The sequence below is a fragment of the Littorina saxatilis genome, linkage group LG8 (genome assembly GCF_037325665.1).
Source record: "Littorina saxatilis isolate snail1 linkage group LG8, US_GU_Lsax_2.0, whole genome shotgun sequence".
Classification (NCBI taxonomy): domain Eukaryota; kingdom Metazoa; phylum Mollusca; class Gastropoda; order Littorinimorpha; family Littorinidae; genus Littorina; species Littorina saxatilis.
Window position 1 is genome coordinate 38,565,826 of NC_090252.1, and position 22,639 is coordinate 38,588,464.

Consider the following 22,639-nt stretch of genomic DNA (forward strand, 5'->3'; position numbering starts at 1 on the left):
TCTCCCTTCCCCCTTTTGCGCTTGGAGGACATCATCTTCTCTAATAAGTCGTTTTGATATTTGTATTGTTGTTTTCATTTTTTTTTTAACCTGTTGAAGACCATTAGGTCGAAACGTTGTTCATTGTCATTTGTTTGTATATTTCGTTGCGAGTCCAGAATATTAGGTATTACTCTTAGTCGTGTCCCTGTAAGTAGGCTACATGCAGACAGACATATCTAGATCTAGTGTCTCGCTTTCTTGCACAGTGTCACCAATGCTTACTGTGTGTGTGTGTGTGTGTGTGTGTGTGTGTATATGTGTGACGGAGTGATTGAGTTTGTGTTACTGTTTGTCTATTTCTTACGTGAGCCTTGAAGGCTTCGCCTCTTGTTGTGAATTGTTATTGTTGTGGTTAGAGTTAATTGATTGTACTTTTGTTGTGTTTTGGACGTACCTGTTTGGATGTATACGTATGTGACAAGATGATCAGTGTGAAAGAGATCTTCAAGCGCAAGAGTTAGAACAGAGCTGAACATCTTAATTTCCATTTCGTTTTGGTAAATATAAGAGTAAAGCAGTTGTAACTCTTTTTACATTTAGTCAAGTTTTGACTAAATGTTTTAACGTAGAGGGGGAATCGAGACGAGGGTTGTGGTGTATGTGTGTGTGTGTGTGTGTGTGTGTGCGTGTGTGTGTGTAGAGCGATTCAGACCAAACTACTGGACCGATCTTTATGACATTTTACATGAAAGTTCCTGGGAATGATATCCCCGGACGTTTTTTTCTTTTTTTCGATAAATACCTTTGATGACGTCATATCCGGCTTTTTGTCAAAGCTGAGGCGGCACTGTCACACCCTCATTTTTCAATCAAATTGATTGAAATTTTGGCCAAGCAATCTTCGACAAAGGCCGGACTTCGGTATTGCATTTCAGCCTGGTGGCTTAAAATGTAATTAATGACTTTGGTCATTAAAAATCTGATCCAAATTTACGTTCATCTTATTCTTCATCATTTTCTGATTCCAAAAACAAGCTCTGAAAATTAAAAATATAAAAATTATTATCAAAATTTAATTTTCGAAATTAATTAAAAACACCTTCATCTTATTCCTTGTCGGTTCCTGATTCCAAAAACATATAGATATGATATGTTTGGATTAAAAACATGCTCAGAAAGTTAAAACGAAGAGAGATACAGAAAAGCGTGCTATCCTTCTCAGCGCAACTACTATCCCGCTCTTCTTGTCAATTTCAATGCCTTTGCCACGAGCGGTGGACTGACGATGCTACGAGTATACGGTCTTGCTGAAACATTGCATTTGGTTCATTCTGTGAGTTCGACAGCTTGACTAAATGTAGTATTTTCGCCTTATACGACTTATTTGTTTTTTATTATCTTCGCTGATTTTGCTGATCGATTTGTTTTGTGTATCGTTCGATTATTTTATATGAATAGAATAATGTTGGCTTCACCGATAAAATGTAAATATCATCTTCATCAGTATGTTTTATTACAAAGACAGTATACAGAACGACTGTTTTGGTCATTTGTGTTGTGACTTTAGCCTCACTAAATAGTATGGTATATGTTTGCATGTGTAAAATATCATTACATTTTGACAGTGTTTTCCCCAGCAGAATGTTGGTGTTTCCCACTTGTGGATGTTGTTGTTGTTGTTGGTGCTGGTGGTGTATGTGTGTGTGTGTGTGTGTGTGTGTGTGTGTGTGTGTGTGTGTGTGTGTGTGTACATATCTTATTAGTGATTAAGGAGAGTATGATAGCAATGACGTGTGTGTGTTAAGTCTACAATGACCAGGAAGACCATTATTAACTGATATTTAACATTGTTTCATAATTTCGTGCTCATTCACACCCCCCGCGGGTTAGGGGGAAGAATTTACCCGATGCTCCCCAGTAAGAGGCGACTAACGGATTCTGTTTCTCCTTTTACCCTTGTTAAGTGTTTCTTGTATAGAATATAGTTAATGTTTGTAAAGATTTTAGTCAAGCAGTATGTAAGAAATGTTAAGTCCTTTGTACTGGAAACTTGCATTCTCCCAGTAAGGTAATATATTGTACTACGTTGCAAGCCCCTGGAGCAAATTTTTAATTAGTGCTTTTGTGAACAAGAAACAATTAACAAGTGGCTCTATCCCATCCCCCCCCCCCCCCCCTTTCCCCGTCGCGATATAACCTTCGTGGTTGAAAACGACGTTAAAAACCAAATAAAGAAAGTGCTCATTCACCGCATTCTGTGATCGCACATAATCGATGTACATTATAATTATAAAACCATGTGCATGCTGATATTGCTTTTAAATTTGTGAGGTGCAACATAAATCATATGGTACTTATCAAGTTGACAAGCATTGTTATTTGTAACAGCAGCCTAAGATGTTTCTGATATGTCTTTGTTGTTGTTGTGGTGGTGGTTACGATCATTTAATTAAAATCAGTAGTATTCCTTTCTTGTTTTAATGCGTGTGTGTATGTGCATGTTTGTGTGAAAGTGCATGCGTGAGAGAGAGCGGTGTGTATGTGTGTGTGTGTGTGTGTAATGTGTGTGTGTGTTTATGTGTGTGTGTGTGTGTGTGTGTGTGTGTGTGTGTGTGTGTGTGTGTGTGTGTGTGTGTGTGTGTGTATGTGTGTGTGTGTGTGTGTGTAAAATTGTCAATATACAATACAAACAATAATAATATTGACCACACACTGACACACACTACATGCACGGCTTAATGCAAATGTACTGGACCAATACGAATGCCTCATGCAAAACAGAACAGGTACATATCTTATTAGTGATTAAGGAGAGTATGATAGCAATGACGTTTCCAACATTACAGCGTGAAAATGACATTGTGCTAAGCAGCCAAGTGGAGGGCCTTTAGAGGCATAGAACGTTTGAATGAATTAACACGGGATTGAAAGCTTTAGTTGGGGTATATATACGTAAATGCGTGCACTGATTGTTTGACAGAGTTTATTTAGTTTGACTCTGAGAGGCTGTGTTTAACCCAAAAAAACTGTTAAATCAACTCCAGACTTTCAATTCCAAAACAAGTCCAAGAGAGCATGGGCATTACATTGATAGAAATTACGCTGTTTTGATTTCTGCGTCTAACCCTGATCCCATTTCAGCCTAGATGTGACATAGGCCCTATAGCTTTCTTCCTTCCGAGAACAATAGTCAACAATGATGAGAACAGGTCTTGAAAAATATTTCCGTGTAACTTTTAATCCTCAATCAAAAACTTTACATTGTGAAGGAAACACTGCGGAAATGATGTGGAAACATACACTTTGACAATACTGGACCTACCCTTGGGTTGTAACCATTGTGAAGAATAGACAGGAAAGGGGACAATGTTTTGACACTCCTTTCAGAAACCACAACATACTCACGTGCAAAGACCAGTGCTGTATCAAAAGATACTGTTAAAGTCACATGCCCACACATACTTTTTACGCGCAGAAGAAAAGCCATAAATAAAAAAAACTAAATTGTTTTTGTTAATGTTGTTTGGGAGATGAGGATGTCGTACTGTGCAGACAAAATTACATATGGTAACATAACTGCTAAATACAAGGCACTGTTTTGAACACAACAAAACCTTTAAAAAACCCATTAATATCTTATTAAAAAAAACATAAACATGAACGAAACAAAACAAATCACTAATGGTGTATCCTAGAAAAATCACACTTTTCTGTCTACTTTGTCATCTGTAAACGAAAACGCAGACTTCACAGCCAGCAGCACCTCAATAATTATGCATGATGAAATACTTAAATAATTGGCCATGTAATGACCACGCACATTACCATGCATATTGAAATTAACCTTATGGTAACAAAGCAAACGATAACTTCCCGAAAAACAAATCGAGTGTGACTTGTTTAGAAATACACAGAGGAAAACACATCTTAAATACTGTTTGGCAGCCAAGATAGCGGAAAAAAGGAAAAGTGGCGAGTAACGTACAAAGAATCTACAGGTAAAGCATTTATCATCATTTTCAGTTGGGTATAAACAAAATGGGCCGGGCACGTAAATACGTAATGGTTGGATGGAACATTTACACAAAATATATCGAGGGTTCTTCTTATGAACAATTTCCGGAATTCCGCATTTCCGGGCTTGCCGCATCATGCGTAAATCAAAAGCACAGATGCGCTATCACAGACATATAGTATAACAATGAGTTGGGGAAATATTTGAAGGGAAGCTGATTACTTGTATAACAGGGAAATTATATAATTGTGACTTGTAGAATATTGAATTCAGAGTCTGTTTTGCCTTTCATGAGTAAGGTGAATATAGTGCAGCAGCTATGCCTTCAAGACTGTGGTTTTGCAATTGTTCAGTAATATTGTTTGCAGCATTGCGTCTTATCAAGAGCAATGAATCATGTAAGTATATACATTTATGAACGTCATGTATTTGCAATATGTAAATAAATTGATTTTGTATGATACTTTCCAGTGTTTTATACTTTAATCCAGTTATACGTCTTTATTAACGTGAATGGTTTTTACCGTTACAGAAGTGAACATCTTCAGTCACCACAAACATTATATTAAACTGAGATGAAGAAATATGTAATTCATGAACTTCATACGCGATTATCAGTACCAGACGACATAACACTACTAATGCCTGATAACAGACATGTTTTTATTTATTGTAGTCTAGAATTTGTTTCCAAAATGTGTTCTGAATCCTGGGATTTAACAACACATTTCTCTTTTTATCCAGGCTTGAATTCCAAGGTGAGCAGTGACCCCGTCACTGTTGACAAACGGTTGGAAGTCAACTTTACATTCACCATTTCCAATAAGTGCGGAAGTGACCTGAATATTGTGAAGGTGTTGAAGAAAACAGAAAACCCACCACTCACAACTCTCTGTGTGCTTTGGCACGAAAATAATGCCTGCATTCCGTCAAAGGGGTGCACCTGCAATAAAGAAACCGGGGAATATTCTGTCACAAACCGTATTGGCAGTTCTGCATTGGATTTAGATCTTATTGCAGAACTGCAAGACGAGAGGGTCTTCACAAAGTCGGTTGGGATACTACGTGAACAATGTGAGTAACTGCAACATTATTTGCTGTGGGAATGGGTGTGCGAGTGACAGATTTGCTGAGTGAGTCACTTGATGCGTTCATCATGCAACAGTGATGTTGTGTTGATTAATTCTATACTTCTTTCTCTCTCTTGTTTTGTCGATCTCCTTATTTCTACTGCTGTTGCTTGCATTTAACTATAGTCATATTATGCTGTAGCAGCCATAGGAGCAGTAGTTCTTACTTTGATGCTTTTTGGGGGTCCTTTTTTGCTATTGTGTCTTCCTTTTTATCTTCCTTTCATTATTTTTTGATATTTGTTTAATTATTCTTTCTATTTTTGGCTCACGTAAGTGTAGCCTATGCGATCGTAACTTTGTCTGTCTGTGCGTTTGTGCGTGTGTGTGTGCGTGTGTGTGTGTGTGTGTGTTTGTGCGTGTGTATGTCTGTGGTAGAAACTTTAACATTTCGTCATTTGAAGACGTCACATTATGGCGTAAGAGGGTTAGACGTCACGCGAAGGAATTACTGAAAGTCTCGGTTTTGAGCGGGCCGAGACTAGTTGGAAGGCAAGAGTTATCTTTTTCTTTTCATGTCTTGGCGTCTCAAATCTTATTAGTCAGAAAGCGCATGCACGTAGTCTCGACCAGCGCGTGGTGTGCTTCTTTCTGAGTACTTTACGTCACAAATTGTACTTTACGTACTTGATGATGACGTAAGTTAATTGTATGTGTTCTATTTCGTTGACTGAGCACGGCCGGGACCAGTTGGCGTGAGCGCTGGGATTTCGAGTTTTATTCGACATGTCAATGCATCGCAGTATGAAATAATACAGGTAGGAGGTTAGTTCTTGTACTTTGGGTCAACCAAAGTCGATAAATGCATTCTTCACTATGGTATTGAGTCTGATTTCGTCGTCCATCTGGAATCGAAAAGCACTCTTCTTACAAAAGAAACCAACTTCGTTGCGAGCTACGGCGAAGCTTCGCATGTCAAAATTGAGAAGCGATGTTGGGGTCAAAGTACCACGCCGTAGCTGCGGGTTTTTGGTATTAAGACTTTGCGAAGCTTCGTGTAGTGAGTTTGTGTTACTGTGTTTGTCTATTTCTTACGTGAGCCTTGAAGACTTCGCCTCTTGTTCTATTGTGTCTTCCTTTTTATTTTCCTTTCTTTATGTGTTGTTGTTTTCTTTTGTTTTCTTTTGTTTATTTGTTACTGTCTTTTTGTTCTTAAAACACGTTTTCCCCAATGCTACCCAACTTAATTATTCTACATCTTTATTTATTGCAGAGCGCACAATTGCATTTGTATATATTTCAGTCACTAAAAATTTGTTCACAATTAAGGCTGGAGCACACTTTGGAAAGTACGTTGGAGTAGCCTCCCTTCTACGTTGGAGTAGCCTCCCTTCCCGGATTTAGAACGCGTTTCGTGTCGTAACAGATTATCCACTTACTAGCCATATCCGTATGCAAAATAATGAAATAAACATTAGGAAATGGCAGACGTTTACAAATATCGACATTCTCTATCAGTGCAATAAAAAACAATCGTTAGAACTTGCATTTACGACATGTCGTGCGTGAGAACGTGTCAGTAAACAAGCACTTTTTGCCTGGCTGAAGAACCCCACGAGTCAAGCTAAAACAGACGACAAGTAATGGAAAGCAGTCTGCGGATAAACATAACAAACTACTGATGAAAAAGTGTGTTCATCCCTGCTCTGGATAAAAGACATCGGATTGATGACAACGTGGCAGCGTTCACGCGAAAAGATTTTTTTTCAGATTATCGCTTCTACATTTTATTGCACGTACTTGGGGCAGATCTGAATTTCTGAAAGATGACAAATCGGTCTTGTGAGTTGAGAACCACATGTTCTTTGCCGACAGAAATCACGATGGGACAAGATGTAGATTGTGTTGAAGAGATGTTTGCAGATTATCGCATCTACATTTTATTGCTCAGATCAATGCACGTAGTTGGGGTAGATCTGAATTTCGCAATGGAAGACGACAAATCCGTCTTGTGAGTTGAGAACCACACGTTCTTTGGCGGCAGAAATCACTATGGGACAAGATGAGGATTGTGTTGAGGGGCTAATACTGACTGACTTTAGATGAAGAGTTCCTAGACTGCCTGGTTTTTGTAGAGAGGCATCATGATGATATCCTGGGTTTTTTTTTTACGTTCTTGGTGACAACGCGCCAGAATCGCACGAAGATCGAACTCTCGAAGAAAACAAGTTTATCGCTGAACATCGGAAATGTGAAATGCTCTTCCTGTCTGACCAGTCTCCCCGTTAAATCCACAGGCTACATTATTTATCAGGTAACTTACCAAACCGGAGTGTGTGTGTGTGTGTGTGTGTGTGTGTGTGTGTGTGTGTGTGTGTGTGAGTCTGTGTGTGTGTGTGTACACCGGATTACCACCATCAACGCACCCTTTTGGACTTTTCTACTATGCCTGCTGTGACATTCACGAGGATTATTGTGATTCTTGGACAATCGTGTGCCTATGCTGGACTTGCAGGAAGACAAACGGTGCCGGAACGGTATACGTGCTGCCAAGTGTGCACGTCCAGAGCGCAGTGTGAACCGAGAGTGAGTGTGTCATTGTGTGGAAGTTTTGCTTGATTGATTTATTCATGATTTAATTTGCTTTTTGGTTCAATAGTAAAATCTGTGTACGTTATACTTTGTATTTTGTGGTGTGATTCGCCCGAGTGCGAGACCCCCATCCCCGAACGCCTCTGTGGGTGGAATTGTATATATATACTTGTGTAACGTGAGTGTGTAGATGAGAATGTGAAAGTTGCTTTGGACCCAGATACACACAGCAGACACCAACGCAACAGCTAAGTTTCAGCCTGACAAAGAAATTCGAGTGACACAGCTAATGGCTGTACTTGTTATTTCTCTATTAAAACAAATGTTTCAAGATCTTTAGGCCAAAACAAATAAATTGTCTGTTTCTATTAATTAACATGGCTAAAAAAAATAGGGTAGGTAGGTAGGTGTTTTTGTTGTTGTTGTTGCCAGGATAGAATTCTTGAAAATAACTAAATGACACAAAGAGACAAGACTCGCTATAGATAGATTCATAAAAAAACAAACAAATGTGACAAAGGATATAAAATGATTGTTTTACCTGGTCTGGAATCTTCAGTAGTAATTGCATAAAAAAAAGTCTGATATATCAATTATCATGTTAACTTTTTCTTAAAATGGGTGCGTTAAATCCTAGTCTGTTTGTTTTTAATGGACTAAGCAATCCTTGGACTGACAGAAAAGATGTATTTTAAAAATGTCCAGTTGCTTTTACTTATTTTTCTAATTGGAAGAGAATACAAATTATGCACTCTTTTCTGTTCAAATGGGTAGAGGGCGGGGGTAGTAAAAGGATCACAGTTCAAGATTTTGCGCGACAAGAGGTGTGTTTCTTTTATAAAGAGCAAAAACTCAACTTGGTATCTAACACTATTTCTGAACACTGTAACCACTTTAGCACTTTTTTTCTTTTTTTTTCCTGTCTTCCAAACTTCTAATTCAGCTTCAAAAATGATTAAAAAAAAGGGTTTTTTTCTTCTGAAATCTACAGTTAAATCACTATTTTGGATATTCTATTTTGCTTCCCTATTTATCTTCTTAAGTTTTTGATCATCTGATTACCTTGCTTTTCTATTTGGAAGATAATATGCACTCTTTTCTGAAAAATGGGTAGGGGGTGGGGGTAGTAAAAGCATCACAGTATAAAATTTTGTGCGACAAGAGGTGTGTTTCTTTTAACTGTGATGAAGAGGGATAACTCAACTTGGTATCTAACACTAGTTCTGAACACTGTAACCACTTTAGCACTTTTAATTTATTTGTTCTGTCTTCCAAGCTTTAAATTCAGCTTATAAAATGAGTAAAACAGTGTGTGTTTTCTGAATTCACCAGTTAAATCACTCTGTTGGATGTTGTTTTTTGCTTCCCTCTTTCTGTTCTGAAGTTTTTGATCATCTGACTACTTTGCTTTTCTATTTGGAAGATAATATGCACTCTTTTCTGAAAAATGGGTAGGGGGTGGGGGTAGTAAAAGCATCACAGTTCAAGATTTTGCGCGACAAGAGGTGTGTTTCTTTTAACTGTGATGAAGAGGGATAACTCAACTTGGTACCAAACACTATTTCTGAACACTGTAACCACTTTAGCACTTTCATTTTTTTTCTCTCTGTCTTCCAAGCTTTAAAATTCAGCTAATAAAATGAGTAAAAAAGTGGGTTTTTTCAGAATTCACCAGTTAAATCACTATGTTGGATGTTCTATTTTGCTTCCCTATTTCTGTTCTTCAGTTTTTGATCATCTGACTACCCTGCTTTTCTATTTGGTAGATAATATGCACTCTTTTCTGAAAAAATGGGTAGGGGGTGGGGGAAGTAAATGTATCACAGTTCAAGATTTTGGCCGACAAGAGGTGTATTTCTTTTATCAGTGGTTAAGAGGGATAACTCAACTTGGTATCTAACACTATTTCTGAACACTGTAATCACTTTAACACTTTTAATTTATGTTTGTTTGTGTTCCAAGTTTTAAATTAAGCTTCAAAAATGGGTAAAAAAAATAGTTTTCTCAAAATTCACAAGTTAAATCATTATGTTGGATGTTCTATTTTGCTTCCCTCTTTCTCTTCTTAAGTTTTTGATCATCTGACTACCCTGCTTTTCTATTTGGAAGATAATATGCACTCTTTTCTGAAAAATGGTAAGGGGGTGGGGGTAGTAAAAGCAACACAGTTCAAAATTTCGCGCGTTAAGAGGTGGGTTTTTTTAAAAATTGGTTAAGAGGGATAACTCAACTTGGTATCTAACACTATTTCTGAACACTGTAATCACTTTAACACTTTTAATTTATGTTTGTCTGTGTTCCAAGTTTCAAATTAAGCTTCAAAAATGGGTTAAAAAAATGTTTTTTTAATAATTCACAAGTTAAATCATTATGTTGGATGTTCTATTTTGCTTCCCTCTTTCTCTTCTTTAAGTTTTTGATCATCTGACTACCCTGCTTTTCTATTTGAAAGATAATATGCACTCTTTTCTGTAAAATGGGTAGGGGGTGGGGGTAGTAAAAGCATCACAGTTCAAGATTTTACACGACAAGAGGTGTGTTTTTTTTAACTGTGATGAAGAGGGATAACTCAACTTGGTATCAAACACTATTTCTGAACACTGTAACCACTTTAGCACTTTTAATTTTTTTTTTCTGTCTTCAGTTCCAAGCTTTAAATTAAGCTAATAAAATGAGTAAAAAAGTGGGTTTTTTTTAGAATTCACCAGTTAAATCACTATGTTGGATGTTCTATTTTGCTTCCCTATTTCTGTTCTTCAGTTTTTGATCATCTGACTACCCTGCTTTTCTATTTGGTAGATAATAATTATGCACTCTTTTCTGAAAAAATGGGTAGGGGGTGGGGGAAGTAAAAGTATCACAGTTCAAGATTTTGCGCGACAAGAGGTATTTCTTTTAACAGTGGTAAAGAGGGATAACTCAACTTGGTATCTAACACTATTTCTGAACACTGTAATCACTTTAACACTTTTAATATATGTTTGTCTGTGTTCCAAGTTTCAAATTAAGCTTCACAAATGGGTAAAAAAAATAGTTTTCTCATAATTCACAAGTTAAATCATTATGTTGGATGTTCTATTTTGCTTCCCTCTTTCTCTTCTTAAGTTTTTGATCATCTGACAACCCTGCTTTTCTATTTGGAAGATAAAATGCACTCTTTTCTGACAAATGGGAAGGGGATGGGGGTAGTAAAAGCATCACAGTTCAAAATTTTGCGCGTTAAGAGGTGTATTTTTTTTTAAATTGGTAAAGAGGGATAACTCAACTTGGTATCTAACACTATTTCTGAACACTGTAATCACTTTAACACTTTTAATCAATGTTTGTTGGTGTTCCATGCTTCAAATTGAGCTTCAAAATGGATACAAAAGGATTTTTTTCCGAATTCACAAGTAAAATCACTACGTTTAATGTTCTATTTTGCTTCCCTATTTCTCTTCTTCAGTTTGTGATCATCTGATTGTTATTTTGTTTACATTTTCACAATACAATATTGCAACTTATTCAGTAGTGTTTGCGTGAAAAAATCTGATACCTATGCTTAAACTTCAATCGTTATCTTAAAATTTTGCGCGTTAAGCCCTTTATATTTTGTATTTTCCTGATAAAGCAAACATTGAACTAACAGAAAAAGTAACTTTTAAAACTACCTAATCACTTTGAAATTGGGCCTCCAAAGTGTACTCCAGCCTTAAGTCTAAATGCTTCCTCCACTTGTTAGGTAAAACAAACAAGCTTTCTGCAAAAGATTCTCTTAATTCCATCTTAATTCCCATCTGAAATGGCCCACTCGAAGTTGATTTATTGTGTTTCATTTCGTCTTTGGCTTTCTAATTACTATATGTGTCATAAGCAAGCAATAGATGATTTCGTTTACAATTTGACATACCAGGCAAGGCAGTCAGAGTACTTGACTCATGAGTTTGAGTATTTCTAAACATAAGTGTATGAACGTAAGTGTACGTTTTGATAAACAAAAATCGTGATTAGGCAAATAGACAGAAAAATATCCCGCTCCAGTGAAAAGCCTATGAGAGTTTGCTTACATGTCGACTTCAGCAAAGACAGAAATAATGTTGGATGACAGACTAAGAATGTACTTGTCACTTTGTCACTAATTTTTGAAAGAAGACCAAATCCATCCATTCATGGTGTGTGTGCAGATCCTCCAAGCATCGAGAGCATTTCAGTTCACACAAAAGGGAAAAATGTAGACGGGCCGGTTCCTCAAAACTCTTCAGTTACCATCGTCTGCACATGGAATATTGGTTATCCACCCTCGACGTCACGTCTGCGGGACCAACAGGGAAAAGAGCTTGAGGTCAATCATACACCACAGAACAACGAAATCCAGCACAACATGGACAGTGTCCAGTGTGGGGATGCAGGAGAGATCGTGTGTGAAACTGAGGATGGCAAAAGCAGCATGAATAAAACCTTGCTTGTGAAATGTACGTCAAACGTATGAAATAATATTTCATTCTGAATATAAAAAGACTCGATTTATTCTGGAAACGTTATTGTTAATGACATAGTTTTAAGTATTGTACACGGTTATTAACTTGGCATTTTCATCACGAAGATGATCGTCTATCGGTCTTACCTGCTGACGAAAAAAAAAGAGAAAAACACCCTATATACAAAGAGTAATGGTGATGTTTAGTACTACGCTTTATGCTGCTTGTGTCTGAAAAACATCTTGCCTTTGTGTACGACTAGGGGAGAGCATGACATGTTTGTTGGTGTTGTTGTATGGTGTTGTTTGTCAATATACGATGACTGTTTTACTTTCTATTCTTCTCACATTTAGGCGCACCAGAATTCACTGTGGCCAAGAAGACGTTATTCGATGCTGCCCTCAGTGACAGTCTTCATCTCCGTTTTCCTGTTCGCAGTCACAGTACATACATAAAAGAATGCGAGCTGTCGAAAAATACGCCCTCTGGAAGACTAATCTTCAATTCATGTCGCAGGTTTGTCTTTAAGTGCACACATTGCAGCGCCCTACATATTAGCACCAATAGAAAGAGAACTACATTTGATTGTGCTAATTTCCCTTGACAAATTAAAGGAGAAATCATAATTGTGTAGACCCCTCTACTTCTTACTTGGACGTTTTATGACAGAACTGTCTAGGGGTGAAACTAAAAACAATTCATAAATTGGATGAGTTCTAAAGGCGGAATGTCCCATTAAGAGTCACCATGTTTTTGTTCCACTGTCTTTCTCACCAAAACCAGAAATTGATATGAACTGTGAGCAAGACTGTATGAACATGACGGGTCCTTTGAGCTTGTATGTTGTATTGGGTTTACTGAAAAAATCGATACAGCCTAGAATACACATTTTTGAAATTATACCACCGATAGCATCCATGTTGAAAGCTGCCAAATAAAGTTTGTTAAATGTACAATTTGCCCCATTCCCAGGATAATTTCATATATTTCCAGAAATGTGGTCACATTAATTGTGTCTCCTAACTGTCACAATCAAAACAGATATTTCCTGAATGTGTGTTTATTTTCTGATTATTCTAATTGCCTACAAATTATACATGGAGTTACCCCCCGCGGGTTAGGGGGAGTCCCATATTGGTTGGGACGAGAAAGAATTTACCCGATGCTACCCAGCATGTCGTAAGAGGCGACTAACGGTTCTGCTTCTCCTTTTACCCTTGTTAAGTGTTTCTTGTAGAGAATATAGTCAATGTTTGTAAAGATTTTAGTCAAGCAGTATGTAAGAAATGTTAAGTCCTTTGTACTGGAAACTTGCATTCTCCCAGTAAGGTCATATATTGTACTACGTTGCAAGCCCCTGGAGCAACTTTTTGATTAGTGCTTTTGTGAACAAGAAACAATTAACAAGTGGCTCTATCCCATCTCCCCCCTTTCCCCTATCCCATCTCCCCCCCTTTCCCGTCGCGATATAACCTTGAATGGTTGAAAACGACGTTAAACACCAAATAAATAAATAAAGAAAGAAATACATGGAGTTGTTTCACATTTACATAAGAATTGCACACAAGGGAATTTGAGGTCTTGTCCGAGTTTTCTTTTTTTCTTTGTTTAGTTCTGAAAGATCCTTCAGCTTGAAAGGAACCCCACCAAACTTGATGTTACACTTCGACATCATAAACGTGACAACAGAGTTTGGTGGAAACTATACACTTCGCTTGGCTAATGACGCTGGATTCGGCAATTCTTTGACTTTCATGGTCAATGTCGTCAATACATTTGGAGAGGGTATGCATATGTGCCAAAATATAAGCAAGATTATTACATGTATAGTTACTATTTGCCCTGTTACAGCACTTTCCTTCCTCTCCCCTTTCTCAGTCTAGATTAGTTCATTTCTTTCCTGTTTGTATTACTTCTTGTTCATCTATGGTTAAAAGTGCAATCATCTATTAATTAATTTGTAAATACAACCAGTTTTGTTTTCAAAAGAAATTATGTCGGAAAAAATCCCACTGTGCACATAAAAAACTCAGACAGTTTATTGTTGTCATTGCTCAATTGTATTACATGTTACCTGATCTGGTCCTTTTCTTCATCTTTCAGAGGTCGAAACGACAGTGGGGTCTTCTGACATCCAAAACGAAATCGCAGGTAAAGAATGTTGGATATTTCAGAATGAATAGAGTACGCGGTTCTGATAGTTCGACAAGTAATAACCTCTATCTGGTATTGTGATTTCAAGTCATAATTGCGATGGCAGCTAGGTTAAAGCTAACTTTGTTTGGATCGTTCTTTCTTTGTAGTGACAAGATCACACTGCTTATGCATTTTGATGTATATGTTTCATCAAATGTAAGAATGCGACTGGAGAAGTTCAGCTGGCATTTGCTTTGCTGCAATTTAGACACACCTGCAAAATCATTTACACTATGGGTGTGAAGTAGTTCTTTTGTGTGGCGACCCATCCGATCTGCTCAGCTCTTCGGGATAATTTAGACACATGCTTTTTTGGTTGTGATTTTGTTTTTGCCAGGTGTGCGGAGGAGGGTGGGGGGGGGGGCGTGGCGTAGTTACTCTTTTTTGCTATGCTTTGTTCGACAATGTCTCTGCAATGTCAATCTGTGAAAAAAAGAGAAACAATAACAACTTTACAAATTTGCACAGGGAGCCGGACTGTTAGTTGTGGTGTGTGTCAAAATGGCAAACAAGATGTTTTTCTCCCACGCATAAACACAGACAGTTCTGTGTTGATTTACATGATCACGTAAGCTGAGAAAATTAAGGTATCTTTATCTTTTGGGTTTTTTCCCAGACCAAGTCACGGGTGCACCAAAACAAACGGGAAAGGATGTCCCTCTCTTCAACGCTCAGACTGTCGCGGTTTCCTGCGTTATAGTCCTTGCCGCTTTTGTTACACTCTGTGTTTTGTGGTGTATCCGCAAGTCAGTGAGAGGTAAATATCATGTATGTGCGTGTTTGTGTATGATGCATGATACGGTAAAGGTATGTGGCTTGATACAATAGTTGTTTTAATGTGTACTTTGCTCCTTATCAATTTAAAACAATTAAACGCGGTTGATAACTCTGGCAAAGGGAAATAAGTTTAGCCTTGAAATACTGTCTACTTTGATCTTTTTTTTAAGTTACACAATGGACTTCTCTACGCCCCTTGGGGATATCTAACATGAACACTTAGTTATGTTTTATATGCCAGTGACAAAAATGTGCAATGCGGTGTTCTTTCAAAAAGAATGTTGTGTGCACAATATATTGCATCTGCTTAATAAGTCAACTTGTTAAACTTAATTTGCATTGGATATTATGTTAACATGTTTATTTCTAATTGTGTATTTTGCACTTCAACATAAAAATAATCAATACACGTTTCATTTTCAGATTTCGATCAAAGGTAATGAGCAGTCAGTTTGAGTGTTTATATTGTCTGTAATACAAAAACATTACTTTTCTTACTTCTTCCCAGCGAATTTCGTGAACATTTGTCTCAGTTAATTTTATTATTTGTATCATACGTGTGTGTCTGTCTGTTCACTTAAAAGGCTGCTGGGAACAGTGAATTTAACTTTTTGTTTTGTCATAAATTAATCGCTCAAATGTGACCCTCCACCACGAAATGAGTCGCATGTCACCTTGCGCGGTTCTGCACTAGGCTTAATATAAGTCCGGGGAGTGTCTGGTAACAGTGTGAGGGTCACCTTAGTCACAGGCTTATAACTCAAACAGTTTTTGCTCTTTTCTAAAACGGTTTTCACCACTGGATAGAGCATAAACAACTCTTTATGAAAATGTAAAAATATGAAAATCATGCAAAGGTGACATGCGACTCATTCCGTGGTGGAGGGTCACAAAAACATACCATTCTTTTTGTTTTATTATATTCTGTTTCTGTGTCTTTGATGTCCACTTTTTATGTACTTGCGTGATTGATTGTTAGTTTGTTTGCTTGATTTAAGTCTTGGAGTGTGCACGATATTTATTTTTCAATGTTCCTTTCTTATTGGCAAATGCTTGCTTGTAATTGCAACTATTCTATCAAGTTTCAGCTGTGATTATTTAAGCTCACCCTCACACAAATACGTATTTGTCAGGTAGTCCAAAGAAAAATGTAACCAGAGCTTTTGCATGTGTTATTCTTTATTTTCTGCCATGGAACACACGCCCGCCCGCACACCCGCCCGCCCGCCTGCACACACAATTACACAAACACACACTAAATACACAAACATACATACACACACTCACACATATATGACGCGCATTAACAAGAGGTAAGGTATAGGGTCTTTTTCTTTTGATTTATAAAACAAATATGCCAAGGAGGTAAATAGGAATGCAGCACAAGGCTTTAGATGTATGTATCATACAGATTTGTTTTTAGAAATACATGGAATATCTAAGACAAAAGGAATTGAAGCACTCTAAATACAGCAGACATGCACTATAAGTGGAAGTCAGAGTCAGACAGGACCAATATCCTAGCACCTGAGAAAATAACAAGCATTGAGATGAACAAGCAACTTTAAATAACGTTATTATTTTGAAAATAAAAATATGGTTCAAATTGTAATTATTTTTTTGAAAAAAAATATGTCTTGTCTCTCTAACAGGTCGCGCAAGGCTATCACACACCTTCTACGTGGACAGCAAGGTATGTGCAGTTTAAATTGTGTTTTCTACCATTTTTTTTCTACCAATGTTTTCTCTCTGCTATGAAGACTTGCTTGACACTGCACTGATGTAAAAAAATTTTCCAAGGATACCTTAAGTTCAAAAACGACGACGGAGAAGAAGAACAAGACCAACACAAGAACAAGACCAAGACAACTAAGAAGAAGAAGAAGAAGAAGAAGAAGAAGAAGAAGAACAACAACAGCAACAATAATAATAACAATAACAACAACAACAAAACAACAATAACAACAACAACACAAACATCAAAAACCAGCAACAAGACATTTTACTTGCTTTGCAGCATGTATCTGCATTTAGCAACAAAACATGCAATGGCTCGTTAGTATACTTTTTCTCGTCTGCAGGAACTGTTGTCAACCGTTTGTACCAAGGATCGAACGTCAGTTTGACGATCCACAATGACATCTTTGAAGATTGCGAAGACCTCGACTACAGAGCAGGATGTGCTTGCTCTCTGCCCGACTCGTCTTTTCCTCTGCATGAAGACGAATCTTGTTCTCGTCATACTGTGGCACGCTGCCATGCCCCGCCACCTTTTTCAGGCAAGAACGCGTGTGTGTGTGTGTGTGTGTGTGTGTGTGTGTGTGTGTGTGTGTGTGTGTGTGTGTGTGTGCAGGGGTCGACACTAACTTATTTGGCCTGGGGCCACACTGGCCCCAGAGATGGAAATTGCTGGGGCGGAAAACAAAAATCTGGGGCCCACTCTCAGTATTCACGTGCGGCAATGCATTGTCTGTTTTTCTTCATCGTACTGAAGCCAGGGAAATTCTTTCAACCATTTGACATTGAAATTACGACAGCGCTTCACGCTTTTGGCTGCATCGGTCTCCTTTTTTCGTTTCTCTCCACCCTGTTCTTCATCTTCATTTCCATGTCTTTTTACACCAGGGATGTGTCGCCACATTTTGCGTTTGGCATTTGAAGGCGATACTTATCTCTCATGCTAAAGAGCACAATCTGGGAGCTATTTCCCTTGCGGCATTGTCCTTCGACGATTTCAATGTTTTTTTTTCTTGACTGCGGCATTGATCGTAACGCAAATTTCAGTGACGACTTTGACTGGCGATTTTTAGTGATTGGCTCTGGCATTGGAATTTTCGGTTTGTCATTGTCAGTTGGAATTTATCCTGGGGCGGAGTGGGCCCCAAGCTTCGGCAATGTTTGGGGCGGAACACAAAACTCTGGGGCGTTCCGCCCCCCGCCCCCGCTAGTGTCGAACCCTGGTGTGTGTGTGTGCGTGCGTGCGTGCGTGCGTGCGTGAGTGCGTACGTGCGTGTTTGTGTGTGTGTGTGTGTGTGTGTGTGTGTGTGTGTGTGTGTGTGTAAGTGTGTATGTGCTTTCTTGCGTGCGTGCGTGTGTTCAATGCCAGACACAAATTGTAAGACATGCAAAGGCTCTGGTCACATGTTATATATTTCACAACGCAAATGAGTGTGATAGTCATTTTATATTCATATTCAGTTCATGTAAGAAACAATTGAAAACCTTTTTATTCTAAATATGTTCCTTCAAACGTTGTATATTTAGGGGGGAAACAAGCAAACAAACAAACATACAAACAACAAGAACAAACTTGTTCATGACTGCATAAGTCTTAGATGTATTTAGAAATCAGCTGCTGAAACATTTGGGCGATTAATAAAACTTCACAGGAACTAAATGTGTGCAGATGTAGAAGCAGATGCAGATGACGAAGGGACTGCATGCAAAGGAATAAGTTGCGATGAATGCACTGAAGTGACACCTGAGATATGTGAGAACGATCAGCTCTACGTTCCCGCTGCTGACGTCAGGAGAATGAGACAAAAGCAACATGCACTGGCGGATGGTGAGTCAGTCATAAGGGTTTGCTTGATTTATTTCTATCTTACAGCAAATATATAATATTGAGGCTGTCTGATGTGATAAACAAATCCTCGCTTAAGAGGAAAAGTCACGGGAAAGTGCTGGTGTTACCGTAAAATCCCTAGCATAAGCCCACCATCTAGCAAACGCCCACCCCCCACTTTGGGCCAAAAGTTGTGCACAGGGGTAACTACCTAGCAAACGCCCACCCTGCTTTTTTCAAAGAGACTATAGGCTCACTTTCACTAGGATTTGTGCAGACTGTTCTAAAAGTCATCTTTTTCCCCTTCTTTACCTTTTCGTGTTTCTTTCCTTTTTTCTTATTCTTTGTCCCCTCTCCTCACTCCCACCCATCGTTCATGTTTTTTCGAGTTTCTCTTCTCTTTTTTTTCCCTAAGTTTGTGGGTTTTTCTTTCTCAGAAAGATTGGGCCTTTTGAAGACAAAATCCAAGTTCAGTTAACGTTTCATTTCCAAAGACGATCGTGTAATTTCTTCCCTGTACAGAAAGAAAGGGCTTCATTGGTGTTGACATTTCGACATTTCATCAAGTTTCTTTTTCCCGGAATTGTGTTGTTATTGTTTGTCCTTGCAAAGGTCTGGCGATTTTCTTTTTACTTTATAAATTTATATGAATGACTATGCTCGGGTTGTTTTCAGAAGAGCCAGTCCTTTTCTCTCTCTCTCTCTCTCTCTCTCTCTCTCTCTCTCTCTCTCTCTCTCTCTCTCTCTCTCTCTCTCTCTCTCTCTCTCTCTCTCTCTCTCTCTCTCTCTCTCTCATGGTTGGCCTTCTTTGCCTCAAAGTCCTTTTTCTTTCTTTTTTCCTTCACTTCTACTCACACGACCTAACTTACATGCTTTCGGGGTTTGTATTCACTCAATTACACGGTTGAGCACAAAACTTACTTTGTGCAAAGGGGTCTATCCCTAGCAAACGCCCACCCCCCAATTTTGCCCTGAATCTGTCCACAGGGGGGGTGGGCTTATGCTAGGGATTTTACGGTATTATTATTTATCAGATTAAGACATGTTTGTAGAGTCCAATTTTTGAAGAACAAGTCTGAGTGTACAGTCGTTGTATTAATGTTAAGTATGACTAAACATAGCTTAAGTCCCACTCTCGTTGCAAAAAGTATATTAATTATATAGTGGTGAGCCACAATCAATAAGCTGTGCATGGAGCACAAAAAGGGCACACAATAGATGAATCCATTTTTAGCATTGTTAACCTGCATCTGTTTGTGTTTAAATACTCGCAGGAACTGACCAAGACTTTCGAGATGGACAACCTGGACCCCAGAGAACGTCCGTTGAGGATGCACCGCTCTATGTGCCTGCTGCAGAAGTGAGGAGAGTGAAGCAAGAACAACAGCAATATCTTCCGAAGGGTAAGTGTAGACACAGCCCAAAATTAGACGGAAATAGCATGTATGATCCTGTTATTGATAATACGTAATTGCCAAAACAAATATTAAACAACCGAGACATGCAGTACCAACAGTATTTTCATGCGACGAATTTAAAATGTTGATCTGTGTGTATAATTCTCCAGATATTAATCAAGACGGCAGAGAATGTCTTGTCACAGAGCAAAACGGTCTGCATGGACAAAGCGATCCCCAAAGTGAAAAAGTTGAGGACGATCAGCTGTATGTGTCTGCCTCTGAAGTAAGAAGGAGGAAAGAGGAACAACAGCAGTAGTTGGCCATTGGTGCGTAAAGTACTCTTGTGGTTAGCCAATTAATCATAACGCTCATATTTCATAGATGCAGTTTGTGATGTCATATATCATAGTATACTTAAATTGTCACAAACCGTTATCCATATATTGTATTGCACTGCACCCGTTATGATGTAAAAAGAAAACGTTGTTTGAACAAACAAGAATGGTAAGTTATTGTAACGTTTGTTATTGACAAAACATTACGTTTCATTCAAAGATTATTTTTCTTTTTAATTAGTGTTTGTTTGTCTGCATGTGCATTTGAAAGACAGCTGGGTCGAAATATCTGTTGATGTAATTAACGTACGGGTTTGTCATTAACAAACGTTCCAACAACTTACCTTTCGTGGGTTTTTTTATTCTGAAATTTGGAACGTTGGCAGTCTCTTTATTTTTTTATTTTTAACAGGTGAGTTACAAACAAAAGCTTCATGTTCGTATTTATAATGTATTGTACACATGAGTATGTTTTCAACCAATGACTCAGTTTTTTTCTGCACAATAGTAGACATGTGTTGTTCTGGTCTATATCCCGCAGTACCAGTAAGTTTATTTAGTAATGTACTTCTGAAATAAGCTCACTTTGTTTTTCTCGTTGCTCTTTAATTTGTAACTGTGTTCCATGTTGTTGTGTTTTTTTATGTCTTTTCCGTGTGTGTGTTGCTTTGATTTGTTTCTGTAGTGTTAATTGATTTTAGCTGTCGTTTAATTTTGCTCATGAATTGTTTATTTTCTTAGACTCTTGCACAGCCAGATGATTAACTTGTGACGACGATCTAAAAATAGGTTTGAAGCGCTACCAGGAGACACATTACACACCAATCAGCATCGATGGATTAACGGTCTCATCTTTACCATGCTTGAATTGATTATTTTGTTAAGCTTCTATGGCAGCCCGTTTCTCTCCAGGAAAAATGCGAGCCAAAGTTCTATTAGGGTAACCTCACTATACTAACTTATCCTTATCCTTAAAGATATACGAGGTTATATGCAATTGAGAATCAAGCATTCATGTACATATTATAAATTATGTATGTGTATATAAGGCAAACACAAGATATAAGTATACCATTTCGACAGTCTATAAAACGCAATCGCCAGACATACTAAACACTTCGAATTGAACAGTCTTAATTATCAAACACACCTAGATGATTAAAAAGGTTATATTTACTGCATTGTTCTGTGTCATTCCTTGTCCGTTTTTGCTATAATTAATTATGTTATACTATATATATATATCCCATGAGCTGCTGGTGTTTTTGTTGTTGTTCACATTTTTCTTTGTTATGGAACATATTCCTAGAGTAATCATTGTTCTCGTGCATGAAAGTATTTACTTTTTAAGATATTTGAATCATGTTTGGCTGGTCCTTTTTTAGATTATCATTTTACATTCAGTCAAGTAATGTCAAAATGTTTTAACAAGAGTAGAGAGCGAGGTTTGTCTCCAGATGTGTGTGTGTGTGTGTGTGTGTGTGTGTGTGTGTGTGTGTGTGTGTGTGTCCGTGTGTATGTTAGTGTGTGTATGTGTGCATGTTTATATTTATGTGTGTGTGTGTGTTTGTGTGTGCGTGTGTGTGTGTGTTTGTGTGCGTGTGTGTGTGTGCGTGCGTGTGCATGTGTGCGTGTGTATGTGTGCATTTGTGTGTGTTAGTGTGTGCGTACGTGTGTATTTGTCTCTCGGTGTGTCCACTTATTTGACTGGCTGTGTGCGATTAAAGAAAGTGACGTTCCGCTAAACGCGCTTCTACACTGATCTGTGTTTTGATATATGTAGAGAGAGAGAGAGAGAGAGAGAGAGAGAGAGAGAGAGAGACACAGAGAGAGAGAGAGAGAGAGACACAGACACAGACACACACACAGAGAGAGAGAGAGAGAGAGAGAGAGAGAGAGAGAGAGAGAGAGAGATTTGCCAGGACTCAGGTTACAAAACTACAGTTGATTTAAGAATATAATCTGCACACGAGCACACAAATCCTTTCGACTCACTGCCTCCTCTTGAGTCACTCAGCTAATATTAATGGGGGTTATCCTTCTAATTTCGAAGGCTTTGCTATTTTTTTGTATATCTTTCTAATTTTAAGTCCGCTTTTGATTAACACATATGTCAACACAGTTCACACTTGTTGGCAAGCAACTGAAACATTTCCTTGTTTTACTCATTCATTCGCCTATCTGTGCGCCCTTGTGGAGTGTAATGCGTTTGGCAAGATTCATTGTCTCCTAATAAAATAGTACTAGCTG

General features: G+C 38.1%; 2 protein-coding genes across 3 annotated transcripts; both read left to right on the forward strand.

Annotated features, from left to right (window-relative positions):
• The first annotated feature begins 4,748 nt into the window (after positions 1-4,748).
• On the forward strand, positions 4,749-16,953 carry LOC138973471 (uncharacterized). The gene is made up of 8 exons (XM_070346189.1): positions 4,749-5,071; positions 11,823-12,110; positions 12,470-12,632; positions 13,729-13,901; positions 14,220-14,267; positions 14,929-15,069; positions 15,513-15,525; positions 16,742-16,953. The coding sequence occupies exons 2-8, from the start codon at positions 12,020-12,022 to the stop codon at positions 16,845-16,847; spliced, it is 735 nt and encodes a 244-aa protein (XP_070202290.1). The 5' UTR covers positions 4,749-5,071; positions 11,823-12,019; the 3' UTR covers positions 16,848-16,953.
• A 1,172-nt stretch (positions 16,954-18,125) lies between these two features.
• Positions 18,126-22,164, forward strand: LOC138973476 (uncharacterized). 2 transcript variants are annotated; one of them, XM_070346193.1, is made up of 4 exons: positions 18,126-18,654; positions 19,929-20,057; positions 20,222-20,380; positions 21,131-22,164. In XM_070346193.1, the coding sequence occupies exons 1-3, from the start codon at positions 18,486-18,488 to the stop codon at positions 20,368-20,370; spliced, it is 447 nt and encodes a 148-aa protein (XP_070202294.1). In that variant the 5' UTR covers positions 18,126-18,485; the 3' UTR covers positions 20,371-20,380; positions 21,131-22,164. The 2 variants fall into 2 exon arrangements, with proteins under 2 accessions (XP_070202294.1, XP_070202293.1); XM_070346192.1 differs by having other exon boundaries at positions 18,130-18,654; positions 20,222-22,164.
• Positions 22,165-22,639: the final 475 nt, after the last annotated feature.